General features: G+C 49.1%; 1 protein-coding gene across 1 annotated transcript in view; it reads left to right on the top strand.

Moving 5' to 3' along the window:
• The window catches only part of POLD1 (DNA polymerase delta 1, catalytic subunit), a 31,831-nt gene extending 20,595 nt beyond the window's left edge, over positions 1 to 11,236 (top strand). Inside the window, exons 20-27 of the mRNA XM_083582497.1 lie at positions 1,068 to 1,243; positions 1,514 to 1,666; positions 5,472 to 5,574; positions 6,393 to 6,525; positions 7,583 to 7,696; positions 8,839 to 8,891; positions 9,694 to 9,791; positions 10,898 to 11,236. Of these exons, the coding sequence (XP_083438623.1) occupies positions 1,068 to 1,243; positions 1,514 to 1,666; positions 5,472 to 5,574; positions 6,393 to 6,525; positions 7,583 to 7,696; positions 8,839 to 8,891; positions 9,694 to 9,791; positions 10,898 to 10,994 (927 nt within the window). The 3' untranslated portion in view covers positions 10,995 to 11,236. The remainder of the gene's footprint in view (positions 1 to 1,067; positions 1,244 to 1,513; positions 1,667 to 5,471; positions 5,575 to 6,392; positions 6,526 to 7,582; positions 7,697 to 8,838; positions 8,892 to 9,693; positions 9,792 to 10,897) is intronic.
• The last annotated feature ends 4,542 nt before the right edge of the window (positions 11,237 to 15,778 follow it).

The following is a 15,778-nucleotide window of genomic DNA, read 5'->3' on the forward strand; positions in this document are numbered from 1 at the left end:
AACACTGATAGCATCTTCCCTGTGATTAAAGGTAAAGGGACCCCTGACCATTAGGTCCAGTCGTGGCCAACTCTGGGGTTGCGGCGCTCATCTCGCTTTATTGGCAGAGGGAGCCGGCGTACAGCTTCCGGGTCATGTGGCCAGCATGACTAAGCCGCTTCTGGCGAACCAGAGCAGCGCACGGAAACGCCATTTACCTTCCCGCCGGAGTGGTACCTATTTATCTACTTGCACTTTGATATGCTTTTGAACTGCTAGGTTGGCAGGAGCAGGGACCGAGCAACGGGAGCTCACCCCGTCGGGAGGATTCGAACCGTGACCTTCTGATCGGCAAGCCCTAGGCTCAGTGGTTTAACCCACAGCGCCACCCGCGTCCCTCCCTGTGATTTTGAGGGCCTAAACTAGACGTGATGTCTGCTGTGCAATTAGAATCATAGAGTTGGGAGAGAAAAAACCCAAGAGTTATCTAGCCCAACTTCCTGCAGTGCAGGAATCTCAGCTAAAGCATCCATGACGGATTAACGCACCTATCTTCTGTTAGTGTACCCCAATTAATGCACCCATCTTCCGTTAATGTAAATAAGCAGCCGAGGGGAAACCTAAGCACCCTCGAGACCACATGGAATGGGCAAAGGGTGTGTGAGCTTAATGGGGAAAACTGAGCGCTTCAAAAATGCTATTTTAATTTCAAAGCAAGCCTCCCGTGGCACTCAAACCCTGTGCAGTTACTGAACAGGTACTTGAAACATCCACTGTTTCAGCTGAAAAAGCAATCATAATTTGAAAAAGAAAGTCTGTTCATCCTAGAATCATAAAATCGCAGAATTGTAGAGTTGGAAGGGACCACAGGGGTCATCTAGTCCAACCCCCACAAGGCAGGAATATTTCACTCAATGTGGCGTTCGAACCCACAACCCTGAGATTTAAAAGTCTCATTCTCTAATGAATTAGCTGTTCCAGATGCTGCCCAACAAGAACCTTCTGAAATAAGTTTCAACTTTAGTGCCTGAAGGCTCCTATGTGATAACACAGACCTTTACTGTTTTCTCAATCTGTCCGCGCACCAGGTGTACTTCCCCTATCTCCTGATCAACAAGAAACGATATGCTGGCCTCTATTTCTCTTCCAACCCTGACACCCACGACAAGATGGACTGTAAGGGCATTGAGACCGTGCGCCGAGACAACTGCCCCCTAGTGGCAAACCTCATCAACACCTGCCTGCAGAAGCTGCTCATAGATAGGTCTGTAGGTGTTTGTTTGAGACGAAGCCCCGTTCTGGTCTGCCGAGCGGTTGTGGGCATGATCCGAGGCTGAACAATATTTATTTCAAATTCCTGGATGCTGGGACAAAACTCTTAGAAACTGGCTCCTACAAATGGCAAACCCAGTTATAGCACCCCAGCTTTCTGTAGCCTGCCTGAAGGGTCAGAACCTTGATTCATTTGGGGACGGTTCTCTGCTGCGGGAAAGAGAGGAGGGGCTCAGATTATTCCACGCTTCCTTCTCTGCAGGGATCCTACAGGTGCCGTGGCCCATGCCAAGGAGGTGATCTCCGATCTGCTTTGCAACAGAGTCGACATCTCACAGCTGGTGATCACCAAGGAACTGACACGTACAGCAGATGAATATGCAGGTCGCCAGGCTCATGTGGAGCTGGCCGAGCGGTGAGTTGAGCGAAGGAAGAGGTGGCACTTTCTCCCACCTTTTCTTATTGGGTTGGGGGCAGGGGGAAAGAAATGCATCACTTCCCAAGCGAGCAAAGGGGGTGGCCCTGACCCCAAGACACCCCACATATTTGGACCGAACATGAAACTCCCTTTATGTTAGGTCTGACCATCATTTATTTAACTGGCAGCATCTCTCTCAAGGTTCTGCACTTAGGCAGAACCAGATGCACAAATATGAGATGTGGGGACGCTTACTAGTAGTACAGTGGCACCTTGGTTCTCAAACACCTTGGCACACAAACAGTTTGGAACCCAAACACTGCAAACCTGGAAGTAAGTGTTCCGGTTTGCGAATGTCTTTCGGAAGCCGAATGTGCTCCGTTTTGAATGTTATGCTTCCGATTTGAGTGCCACTCTTCTGTTTTGAGTGTTACACTGAGGTTGCTCTGTTTTTGCTATTTCTTTTGCGTTTTTGTGGCTTTTTGGTTTGTTTTCATGACTGTGTGGAACCCAGTTCGGCTACAGATAGATAGATAGATAGATAGATAGATAGATAGATAGATAGATAGATAGATAGATAGATTGTGTGTCTTTCATTTTATGGATCAATGGTCTCATTAGATAGTAAAATCCATGTTAAGTTGCTGTGTTAGGGGTTGTTTTGAAAAGTCTGGAATGGATTCATCCATTTTGCCTTACTTTCTATGGGAAAACGTGCCTTGGTTTTAGAATGCTTTGATTTTGGAACGGACTTCCGGAATGGATTAAGTTTGAGAACCAAGGTACCACAGTACATGTAAAAAGGATCTAGGGGGTCTTAGTAGATCACAAGCTTAACGTGAGTCAACAGTGTGATGCAGCAGCAAATAAAAGCTGATGCTATTCCAGGTAGCATCAACAGAACTAAAGTTTCCTGATCAAGGGAAGTAATAGTACCACTCTATTCTGCCTTGGCCAGACCACACCTGGAATACTGTGTCCAGTTCTGGGCACCATAATTTAAGAAGGATGTTGACAAGCTGGAACATGTGCAGAGGAGGGCAACCAAGATGATCAAGGGTCCGGAAACTAAGCCTTATGAGGAGCGGTTGAAGGAGCTGGGTATGTTTAGCCTGCGAAAAAGGAGACATGATAGCCATCTTTAAATATTTGAAGGGCTGCTGTATGGAGGATGGAACAAGCTTGTTTTCTCCTGCTCTGGAGGATAGGACCTGAACCAATGGCTTCAAGTTACAAGAAAGGAGATTCCAGCTATATATCAGGAAGAACTTTCTGACAGTAAGAGCTGTCTGACAGTGAACGGTCTCCCTTGGGATGCTGTGGACTCTCCTCCCTTGGAGGTTTTAAAGCAGAGGTTGGATGGGGCCATCTGCATTGAGATTCCTGCATTGCAGGGGGTTGGACTAGATGACCCTTGGGGTCCCTTCCAACTACACAATTCTATGATTCTAGGTTTTCAAGCAGAGTCTTTTCCAGGCCTGCCACCTGAAATCCTCATAATTGGAGACGCCGTGCATTGGACCCATAGGAGCTAATTCCTAGGGGCCGAGGGTGTTCGCCCTCCCCCCCATAAAATATTTGAGGGGGGCTGGGCTTCCCCAAAGTTGATGGGCATTGCCATTCAAACAATGTGTGTGCACTGTATCATGTGATGGCTTATGTGGGGTGGGGCGTACCTGCCCCCCACCCAATATTTTACAGTGGTACCTCGGGTTACAGACGCTTCAGGTTACAGACTCCGCTAACCCAGAAATAGTACCTCGGGTTAAGAACTTTGCTTCAGGATGAGAACAGAAATCGCATGGTGGCAGCAGGAGGCCCCATTAGCTAAAGTGGTACCTCAGGTTAAGAACAGTTTCAAGTTAAGAACGGACCTCCAGAACGAATTAAGTTCTTAACGCAAGGTACCACTGTATTCAAGTTGGCACCCCCACTTAGACCTTTCAAAGGTTGTGTTGAGTAGCAGTTTGTCAAAACCGCAGGAGGGGAGAGTGCCGTCATGCAGGTTTCCCATGAGGGCATCTGGTTGGCCCCTGTGAGAACAGGATTCTGGCCTAGATGGGCTACAGGCCTGATCCCGCAGGCTCTCCTCGTGTCCTTATGTTCTACAGCTGCTTTGTGGTCCCCTTTCTTGAGTTTTGAGAGCAAGAGGGTATTATGGGAGCCAGCGTGGTGTAGTGGTGAAGAGCGGTAGACTCGTAATCTGGGGAACCGGGTTCGCGTCTCCACTCCTCCACATGCAGCTGCTGGGTGACCTTGGGCCAGTCACACTTCTCTGAAGTCTCCCAGCCCCACTCACCTCACAGAGTGTTTGCTGTGGGGGAGGAAGGGAAAGGAGAATGTTAGCCGCTTTGAGACTCCTTCGGGTAGTGATAAAGCGGGATATCAAATCCAAACTCCTCCTCCTCTTCTTCTTCTTCTTTCTCTCCTCTTCCCCCTCCTCCCTCCCCTTTGACTTTCTTTACCCTGAGTTATTGAGGCCTGTCTGCCCTCAGGACAGCGGAAAAAGGTGTGTGGGTGTGGGGCGGCTGGTGAGGCATGACTGAAGGGAAGGGCAGAAATAGTTATGGCCAGCGCAGCTGCAAGTGGAACCTTCTGCGACGCCCACTCCTCCTGCTCTGGGCTTCCTGTCTGACTGCCGCCACTTCACCTGCCTCGCACTTCGCTGCCTCTTGACAAACAAAAGTTTGGGTGGTGAAAGTGTCCCCGGTGGGGCCGCCTTTGCGGGACAGGGCTGGTACCAGTTTGCCCTCGTGCTTCGTTCTGTACTGTCATCTTTTTCAAGATGTTTCTCAGCGGTGCCCCCGCTGTTGGAAAATATGTTAATAGAGTTATTATCGCACCTGGGGTCGCATGTTGGGCTTTTCGGCATCTCACGTTTTAACTTCTTCCAGCTCCTTTTGAGGGACTCGTCCTGTTTTGTATGCGTCTATTTTCACTAAAGTCAGCTTTTATTAAATCTCAAAAAAAGTCCAGTAATCACACCAGAATGCTAAATATGTACACATTATAAATACCTTTAATATACATAGATTCATGTTTTGCCACGTAGAAAAGCTGTTATATTTGTCAACACTTACATTTATTCTTCATAAATGCTGTTGGAGGATTCCATAGATAATTAAAATTTTCTCTCTTTTTAGTTTAGTTTATTTATAAAAATGCATAGACCGCTATTTCATAAAAATATGTCAGAGCATCAGGGCAGTTCACAACAAAAATACATGAAACCATATAAAAAGTTGTATACAGTGGTACCTCGGGTTACAGACGCTTCAGGTTACAGACTCCGCTAACCCAGAAATAGTACCTCGAGTTAAGAACTTTGCTTCAGGATGAGAACAGAAATCGTGCTCCGGCAGTGCGGCAGCAGCAGGAGGGCCCATTAGCTAAAGTGGTGCTTCAGGTTAAGAACAGTTTCAGGTTAAGAACGGACCTCCAGAACAAATTTAGTTCTTAACCCGAAGTACCACTGTATAATCTCTCACTCCAATCAGTTCTGTGTGTTTATTCATCTTTGCTACCCTCCAGATTTTTGCCGGCTATTCTTTTGGTGTTTGAGGAGACCCGGTTTTCAATTTTTGTGCATCAAGCATAAAACAAGCAAAGTTACTGCTTTTAAAGTCATGCTGCTCTCACGCACATGCACCCCCAGATCCCTTCTGGCTCTGAAAACATTCCTCAGTCCCACTCTGCAGTGCCTCCTTCTGCTTAATACATCCTTGGGGTTTGGTTCTATCCTGGCGCGCCACCTTCCAGTCTGGCTCATCATGTGACACCTCCTCATGGCTTCTCCCCTTAGGATGCGTCGGCGGGATCCCGGCAGCGCTCCCAACCTGGGGGACCGGGTTCCGTACGTCATTATCGGTGCTGCCAAAGGTGTAGCAGCTTACATGAAATCTGAAGTGAGTAATGGGGAGAGGGATGCAATGGGCAATAGGGACCAGTAATTCGGGGGGGGGGGAAGGATTCAGGCTTGTACATGTATGCTTCTTCAGGTGGAAAGCTGCATTGAAATGTGCACCGCTAGCACTGCAAAATACTTGCCGGGGGGCGGAGATGGCCATTCACCATTAGGCTTCGAGGAGGAAGAGGTTTTTGGAAGCAGGAACTCAAAGTGGGGCTCAGGAAGCCGTAGCTCAGTGATAAGAGCACCTGCTTTTCAGGCCTGCGAGGCGCCAGGTTCAATCCCAGCACCTCCAGATTGGGCTAGGGAACCCCGCAGAGCTGCTGCCAGTCAGTGTAGACAATACTGAACTGGATGGACCAGTGGCCTGACTGTACAAGGCAGGTTCCGGTGTTCCTAAGCCATTTCTGATGTGAGTTTTGGAGCCCCTCTTCCCCACCAGTTTTCACTAGGTTGGCTTTAATGCTTCTGCTGGATCTCGTTTGGGGTTAGTTAATCTGTGGGTGGGTGGGGGCACGTAACTAGGTCTCTTTCTACCACTTTCGTATCCTATCTTTCTCCCTGCTGAACCAGGGAAGGAAAGACAAAACCTCTAGCACTGATTGAATCAAACTGGCTGCTGCTACCATGAACTTCCCATGTTATGGCCTGTGCATAGACACCCCCCTACATACTGCCTACCTTCAGGTTTCCAGGGTGATTAGGCAACAAGACTGCAGAGGCAGAGAGGAGTGTGCCCTGGGTGCTAAGGTGCACTCCTAACCCGACAACCACCTCTTCCCTGCTTTTATGCCTTTCCCCTGTTTGTCTCCCCAGGATCCCATCTACGTGCTGGAGAATAACCTGCCCATCGACACGCAGTACTACCTGGAGCAGCAACTCGCCAAGCCCCTCCTGCGCATCTTCGAGCCCATCTTGGGAGAGGGCAAGGCGCAGAACGTCTTGCTGAGTGAGTGTGGCCGCTGGCTCTGCTTTCTGGAGAAGAGAGAGGAAGAGACCCCGTGATCCCGCAAAAAGGCTACAGACCCCTGAATTATTCTCATCCTAAGTTGGGATTAATTTTGGCGGCACCCGTAATCAAACCCCTGTCGCTGTGTATCCGCGTCTGGTCCACCCTCTTTGCGCATGGTGGACTCCAAAGCAGTGTCTCACCGCCGCAGGGAAGTGATCTCAATAGGCAGCCCTACAGGCCTTCTCAGGAGGCTTGTTTATTTACTTCTTCTGTTATGTTTTTTACTCCACCAGGAACTTACCCTTCTCAAGCAGGAATTCCCAAACGTGGGTCTCCAGCTGTTTTTGGACTACAATTCCCATCATCCCTCACTACTGGTCCTGCTAGCTAGGGATGATGGGAGTTGTAGTCCAAAAACAGCTGGAGACCAGAGTTTGGGAAACGCTGTTCTAGAGAAACAAGAGTCTCCCGTGCTTGACCCTGACCCCCACCCCCGTGGATTGGTAGGAAATAGCAGTATGGGCCATCTTTCGGAAAGAGACTCTTACCCCAGACTCTTTCTTCATCTGTTTTGGCGGAAGCTATATGTTTTCCGCCACCCAGTCCTGCTCCCCCTTCTGCTGCTTTCGTGCTCCCTCACGTAGTCACAGAAAAGGGGATAAAACTGTAGGTAAAACCTCCTACGACAGCAAGAGCTGTTTGACAGTGGAACGGTCTCCCTCGGAAGGTTGTGGACTCTCCTTCCTTGGAGGTTTTTAAGCAGAGGTTGGCTGGCCATCTGTCATGGATGCTGTAGCTGAGATTCCTTCATTGATGGGGGTTGGGCTAGATGACCCCTGGGTACAATTATATGAGTATGCAGGCACAGGTGGCTTATTCTATGGGAGGTGCTAACCAGGGAAATCTGGGTACCAATCCCTTTCCATGGACAGTAATGGTGAGCAGTCCAGGGCGAGAGACGGCTGGAATATGGATCTTTACCCTCTCCTCCCCACTGCTGCAATGTATTGGAGGTGGCATACGTGCTTGACCCTTAATTTCCTTCCCTTTGCAGAGGGGGAACACACTCGCTGCAAAACAGTCCTGACAGCCAAAGTCGGAGGGCTCATGGCGTTCGCTACTAAACGGAGCACCTGCATCGGTTGCCGGGCTGTGCTCAACCACCATGGTGAGATCCTGTCCCCGCCTGTCTTTCCTGGCCTCCGCTTTGCAGAGTCTTATGTCAAAAACAAGTCCCCTCCCCTCCCCCATCACGCGCTTCTAACCAGCAGCGCATGTTGCAAGTTCCTTTTGCCGGAATTTGCCACAGAGTGGAGCGTGTGTCACAAAACGGTGCCTCTGCTGAGCTTTCGTTACCAGCAGGAAAACCTTGCTGTACACACACACACACACACACACACACCCTGACCTCTGGGCACCTCTGCTTACTTTCCTGTTCTCCCTCTTTCTCAAGTTTGCAGATGGGGGGGGGGGCTACTTGCAAGTTGCGGGAGAGGATCTGAAACCAAGTTTCTGGTTTTGTTTGAAGATACGTGGCGCTATTAAAGGGGGTGGGCTCTGCCAGGATGCCTGAATACCCTGGGATGGGAGTAATTTCTCGTGGGCGGTTTGGAGAACGGCTGGGAGCAGAGGGCCTTCTCGGCAGTGGCACCCTCCTTGTGGAACGCCCTCCCGTCAGATGTCAAAGAAATAAACAACTGTGACTTTTAGAAGACATCTGAAGGCTGCCCTGCTTAGGGAAGTTTTTAATGTTTGATGTTTAATCGTGTTTTTAATATTCTGTAGGGGGCTGCCCAGAGTGGCTGGGAAAACACAGCCAGATGGGCGGGGTATAAATAATAAATTATTATTATTATTATTATTATTATTATTATTATTATTATTATTTATTTATTTATTAATTCCTGGGTTCTTTCTGGTCACTTACCGGAGATTTCCCAAACGTCTTACATGCACTAGAGAAAGAGACAGAAGTTTTTTGTGACAGGAGCCCTCTCTGACTGCAAACTTGATCGCGTTGTACCAGAAAGCAGGTACCTAGCAGCAAGGAGATGGCAGAACGAGTAACTTTAGATCAATCCGACACAGCAAAAATTCCTCCCCGGACCCAAAGGCAGAGGAGGCTGGTCAGGTCCTGGGCATGAGCAAAAATTCATTCCACCTCATCGTCTCAGCACGAGTGTAAACAGGCTGCCTTGTCGTTCCCTCCTGATTGTGGCTTCCCTTTGGAATGGGGAGGCAGGGAAGGAACTCCAAAGTGGAAATGGGATAGGGAGGAAAATGGCTTTCTGATGTGCTTTCCTCCATCAGGTGCTGTGTGCAAGTTTTGCCTGGGCCGCCAGTCTGAGCTTTACCAGAAGGAGGTAAGTGGTAGAGCCCACTGGGTTGAGTGGGAGAGCAAGGGACTCCACCAGCAAAGACAGAGGAGGAGCCCAGGTGGCCTGCATACTGAGGCACAAGCCTCTGAGTTAAACTTGTACCTTGGAAATTCCTCCCTTCATTGGGAGAGGAATGGGGCTGTAAGCAAGCCACTGGGAAATTTACGTGGATAGGAAATGGGGTTTCCTGGTGGAGTAGCCCGTGCACTGACCTGGGAAGTCTCCGGTTTGAAGCTCGCTTTGCCATGAACTCACTGGGTGGCCTTAAGTCTAAGGTAAAGGTAAAGGAACCCCTGACCATTAGGTCCAGTCGTGACTGACTCTGGGGTTGCAGCGCTCATCTCGCTTTATTGGCCGAGGGAGCCGGCGTACAGCTTCCGGGTCATGTGGCCAGCATGACTAAGCCGCTTCTGGTGAACCAGAGCAGCGCACGGAAACGCTGTTTACCTTCCCGCCGGAGCGGTACCTATTTATCTACTTGCACTTTGATGTGCTTTCGAACTGCTAGGTTGGCAGGAGCAGGGACCGAGCAACGGGAGCTCACCCCGTTGCAGGGATTCGAACCGCGACCTTCTGATTGGCAAGTCCTAGGCTCTGTGGTTTAACCCACAGCGCCACCCGCGTCCCACAGCCTTAAGTCTACCTTGCAACAAATGATGCTGAACTACTTGTAGACATTGTGAGGATCCACAACCGCAGTCTGCATGGGTTTTGAAAAGGCCAAGGAACAATTGGGTCCAAGTGCCTTGGTTCTGCCACCCGCCTCCTCTTCTCCCTCTCCCCACAGGTAACCCATTTGAGCTCTCTGGAGGAGAAGTTCTCGCGCTTGTGGACGCAGTGCCAGCGGTGCCAAGGGAGCCTGCACGAGGATGTGCTGTGTACCAGGTGAGGGGCTGGCCACTCACCACACCTTTGCCGAGCAGCCACCAGCTCTTGCCCGTTCCCACGGGATAATAGGCTAAAATATGACTTTACGCCACCCCTGGGTGTTTACAGCTGCTTATCAGGCTGGTTTGAGAACAGCAAACAGATGGCTCCCGCAGAGAGCTAGCGGGGTGCTGGTACTCCTGAAGATGTTTATTACCTTTATAAATATAACACCTGTCAGATGCTGGCAGCGGCCAGGGGTGTGGAGAGAGAGAGAGATAGAGCATTCTGCTCCAGCACATGAGATATCAGCTGAGGTTGCTTGGATATACCAGCGGGACATACTTGTGTGTAAATCGGGAAACAACGGCCACCACGGTCTGGTGTGCACAGGTAGCAAGTCCTGAGGTTGGCAGAGTGGGCTGCACAATTTTCTTCTGCATGAATAATGTACCGTTTTTGAATGTTCCATTTAAACTCCCCCCCCAAAACACAAATTCCTTGCAAATAGATGACAAGCCCAGTGTTTTCTCCCTGCCGCACTAGTTTCCTTGCAGAGTACCATATTTTTCGCTCTATAAGATGCACCGGACCACAAGACGCACCTACTTTTTGGAGGAGGAAAACAAGAAAAAAAATATTCTGTATCTCAGAAGCCAGAACAGCAAGAGGGATCGCTGCGCAGTGAAATCAGCAATCCCTCTTGCTGTTCTGGCTTCTGGGATAGCTGCGCAGCCTGCATTCGCTCCATAAGACGCACACACATTTCCCCTTACTTTTTAGGAGGGAAAAAGTGTGTCTTATAGAGCAAAAAATACGGTATTTCTAGAGAGGGACGCTCCAAAACAAGAATCCCCGCCCCACCCACAAACCTGCAGCCTGAAGCAGTACAGCCCATTCTACCACCTCATACAAATTGACAGAAACAGGGAACGATTATGTGAGCCAAGATTTCTGTGTTCTGTTGGGCCCCTTTTCCTGCAGGGGAGACCCAGTTTTTTCAGCTAGTGTTTCCAAGCATCATCAGGCATCTTTTGTTAGTTTCCTAAATGCAGGCTGCCAATTAAGTGTCTGCTCCCCATCACTCCCACCCCTGAACGATTTTTTCTCCCAACTCCTTTCAGCCGCGACTGCCCCATCTTTTACATGAGGAAGAAAGTGCAGAAGGACCTTGATGACCAGGAAGTGCTGATCTCACGCTTTGGCCCTCCCACGTGGTGATACCTCTTTGCCTTCCGTTCATCCGACTGAAACCCACCACCACCCATTATTCCCTTTTAAAGGCGCAGCAAGGCCCGGTTATGCTGCAGGGGAAATTGCTCCCTCCCCTTGCCCAGTTCTGCTCTGGGCATCGCTTCTGTCGCCAGGATCAATGGCCGATACCATCAGGAAAGCTCCCTGGAGATTATTGTGGGGGCTACGTTTTGTATGGATTTCTACCAATAAAGATTTCTTTTTTTCTACATGCGAGTGGCTTATGTGGGGTAACCTGAGCTGCTCTTGAGTTCTACAGGAGGAGGACTAAAGGATAGCAGAAGCCAGATGTGTTTTAGGATAGAAACCAGTGGGGAAAAGGCAGTCACGGAACCAAAAAATTACACAAAACAAATGAAATGCCGTGAAAATCCCTGATGTTATCTGTTGACTATGAAAGTGAGTTGTAAACTTAATATTAGGATGAATGTTCTGACACCATATAAAAAAAGTATTGATATTACTAACGTTCCTAAATACTAAGAAAAGGTCTTCCACAAATCTCTTAAATATGAGTATTTCATCAAAATAAGGATTAGCCATTCAGTTATAAAAGAAATCTTCCTCAAGTTGATTAGTTCAGTGAAACGAGTTTTGTAGCCGGCATCTCGTTAAGTCTTTGTTTAATTCTAGGTTAATTTTTTCCCTTAAACTTTTTGATTTTTGTTATTTAGTTTAACTCTATAGTCGATTACATCTCGTTTCAGGGATTTTCATGGCATTTCCATTTGTTTTGTGTAATTAGATGTGTTTTAGGAGCAGGTGACTGCAGGGACCACTAGGCTCAAGAAACACCTGCCATATGGAAGCTATAAAGGTGGCACCACTGACCTCTATTGCCAGGTGTTGCATTAACATTTTGGGGTTTGCTTTTGTTTTATTCCTAGGAAAACTGTACCTGAGACACTTAATCTGAGGGTCATGGGTTCGAGTCTCACATTAATAAAAGGTTCCTGCATTGCAGGGGGTTGGACTAGACGACCCTGGTGGTCCCCTCTGACTCTACAATTCTATGATCAGCATGCATTCAACAAGCAAACGTAAAAGGGGTCCTTCTGCATCATGCCAAAGACCTATCTAGTTTCCCACAGCGGTCAGAGACTTGTGAGAAGCCCACAAGCAAAACCAGAGGGCAATGGCCCTCTCCCACTTTCCATGCCTGAGCAGGATGAAATCAGATTTGTGCATGCAATTTTATTGTCTTATATGATGGGGGGTAAACATGGAAATTTGAGCATCAAAGGCAATCTCCTGACGGCATTTCGAGATGGCACATTGCGTTGCCCTTGCCGTGTTCTGCGCATCCCAGTTCTCATGATCCCCTCCTCCTTCACCGCCACGGTCATTCGCCAAACGAGATAAGGAGGACCATAAATTACTCCTAAACATTTATTTAGCGCCGGCTGAGTGCATGGGGTTGCCCGCTTGCACTCCATGACCAGGTGGTTGCAGTCAACCTTAGTGTGCGACCAAAACAACGCAAATAAAAGCAGTTAACTCAGGTGGCTAGAGGGTTGCTTTTTTGTTTTTAAGTGCGCAGGAATGCCAGGCTTCAAATCCCAGCTTAGCCAGGACGTGTCGTTCTGGGGCAAGTTAGAAGATAGGAAGAAGCTCCTCTGTTCTAACAGGTCAGTCTGTTTATTCTAGCCCAATACTGTACAGTGGTACCTCGGGTTACATATGCTTCAGGTTACATTCGCTTCAGGTTACAGACTCCGTTAACCCAGAAATAGTGCTTCAGGTTAAGAACTTTGCTTCAGGATGAGAACAGAAATCGTGCTCCGGCGGCGCGGCAGCAGCAGGAGGCCCCATTAGCTAAAGTGGTGCTTCAGGTTAAGAACAGTTTCAGGTTAAGTACGGACCTTCGGAACGAATTAAGTACTTAACCTGAGGTACCACTGTATCCTGAAGCTGAGGATAGCAGTCCAGAGTCTCAGGCAATTGTACCTGCTGCTCCCCTGTTCTTCTAACTTGGGAGTGGGGAAGCTTTGGTCCTCCAGATGTTTCTACACAACAACTCCCATCAGCCCCAGCAAGCATAGCCAGTGGCCAGGCCTGATGGGAGCAACATCTGGAGGACCAAAGGTCAGCAAAGTATGTCTTCAGCTGCTGACCTACAATCCTCCCCTCCCCACACCCTGTTGCCTTCCTCTCAGCTTCAGTTTCCTAGCTGTAAAATCATTATTTTTTATCCTACCCTTCCTCCAAGAGAATCGGGCAGAGGCGGATTTAGGGGAGCACAACCGGTTCGGTCACACTGGCCGTGGAGCCTCGGGGACACCGCAACCATAATGCGTAGCTCAGTCGGTGGAGCATGAGATTCTTAACCTCAAGGTCGTAGGTTTGAGCCCCGTGTTGGGCGAAAGATTCCTGCAATGCAGAAGGTTGGACTAGATGACTCGCGGTCCCTGCCACCTCTGCAATTCTGTTATTTAGATAGCAGCAGGAGAAGAGTGAATCAATGAAAAGAAAAGGTTTTCTTCCCTTTGCTAAAAAGAAAAAAAAACAATGAGCAGGAGAGACGGGCGCCAAATGTTGGCGTCACACAGGGTGCCGCTGAAATTTGAGACCCCCAGGTCCGCCGTTGAATTAGGGGTGCATGCATGGGATGTTCTCTTCCTGCTTAATCCTCCACACCCCTGCCAGGTAGTTCAGGCTGGGAGCTGGCAACTGGCTTCATGGGTGGACCAACCTGGTCTCAGGCTTGCAGGGTTGTGGCTTCACAGGGCATGAAAAATGTGACGAAATGCCGTGTTGCACACTTCAGCTAGTAACTGGGGCTTCCGGCAGTGACCTTTGACCCTTCCTTATAACTTGGCCTGACCGCAGCTGGCGGCTGGTGGTAACATCTTCCTGCCCTACTCCCTTGAAGATGGGATGTCACCAGTTAGTTAGAAACTTGAGCAAGGAGTGGGGAGGGGAGAGATTAAAGGAGGCAGTAGATTGGGGCTGGTGTAGGCTCTCCTCCCCCCTCCCACACTTTCCCCCCATTCTCTATTGAGTCAGGGCCCTCCCCCAATCCAGATGGAGGAGTCTGGGCAGCGGAGATAATGAGGAAAGGTGTTTCAAGGAGATAAGCAATCTTCCAGATTCTTTCGCAAGTCGTGACTCCCTAGCCGCTCATGTGAGCATCCCTCATGAGGTGGGGAGGGCGCAGAATGGTGCCAGGTTGTACCCACAAGGGAACAGCTCTGCCAGGTCAGGCCAGCGGCCCATCTAGTCCAGCATCTGTTCTCGCAGTGGCCGAACAGATCCCACAAACAGATCCTCAGTGCAATGGTTCTCTCCGGTTTCCAGAAACTGGTATTCGGGCACATACTTGGACTGGATAGCACAGTTGATCAGAGCGTGGTGCTGAAAAGGGCAAGATTGCCGGCTGCATATCCTGGCAGATGATCCTTGCAACTCTACAATTCAGGGATTCTGTGCTGCCTCCACAGTGGAAGCCAAACTCGCCACTGGTAGTGCTCAGTGAATTTTGCAAAGCTCCTTTGCCTACCCATTAGAAGGTTTTGCAAGTCCGGTAGCAGCTTAAAGAGAGCAGATTCGCGGCGACGTAAACTTTCTTGCTTCGTTGCATAAAGCTTTATCCTTAGGCTTGGGTTCCCCTTCCACCCTTGGCTCAGGTTAACAGTTTTGTCGCTTAGTGAGCAAGAGTGCCCTCGCATTTTTCTGCTTTCCCGCATGTGCAGTACTGTACAGTGGTACCTCTGGTTACATACGCTTCAGGTTACAGACTCCGCTAACCCAGAAATAGTACCTTGGGTTAAGAACTTTGCTTCAGGATGAGAACAGAAATCATGCTCTGGCGGCGCGGCAGCAGTGGGAGGCACCATTAGCTAAAGTGGTGCTTCAGGTTAAGAACAGTTTCAAATTAAGAACGGACCTCCAGAACGAATTAAGTACGTAACCAGAGGTACCACTGTATGTGAAACCCACAGGATGACACAAGACAGAAAATGCAAGTACATTTCAGCTTTTATGCTTCCCTGCCCCCTTGGCAGCTGATGCAAAGTCACTTTTGTGGCATTGGGTCAGTTGACCACACACCAGACCCTCACTCTTTAAAAGAAGCACAGTTCATTAGTTAAAGTTAATTGCCCCCCTCCCCCACGAAGATTTACCCTGTCTTCCTACCAAAAGTCTCAACGTGGCTCACAGTTTGAAAAAGCAACCACCATTATTACTAAACAACGGTAACAACAAGCCGTGAAAACCAAAAAGGAACACTCGGTTCTATTTCTCCATAACATCCGAATGAGGAGAGGCTGTTCAGTCTCCGGGGCTGTTGCCTGGATGCAGTGGTGAAATGGATGGCGAAAAACAAGCTAAGGTTGAATCCTGGCACTGTGGGTGAGTAGCTCCCATGTCCAAGCAATTGGTCAGTTGCCAACCCTGGATGGCAGTGCTGGATTAAAGCCTGTGGAGGCCCAAAGGAAGTCGAAATCTCAGAAGGGGCCTATCTTGCAAATGATCTCCTTGATATGTTTTTGCAATTTATTTCAAGATCAAATCAATATTGTTTTGATCTGTTGTCGCGGGGCCCCTAAAAGGCCCATAGGCCGGCGGCTACTCTGCCTATTTGGTAATCCAGCACTGCTGAACTGTGCTGCACTCCTCCTGAAGGAGCAGGTTTGCAGTTTGGAATTGCTTCTGAATCCAGCTCTGTCGCTGGAGACTCAGGTAGCCTCAGTGGCAAAAAGTGCCTGTTACCAACTGCGGCTGGTTTGGCAGCTGCAGCCGTTCCTGGA

The sequence above is a fragment of the Podarcis filfolensis genome (genome assembly GCF_964270895.1).
Source record: "Podarcis filfolensis genome assembly, chromosome: 13".
Classification (NCBI taxonomy): Eukaryota; Metazoa; Chordata; class Lepidosauria; order Squamata; family Lacertidae; genus Podarcis; species Podarcis filfolensis.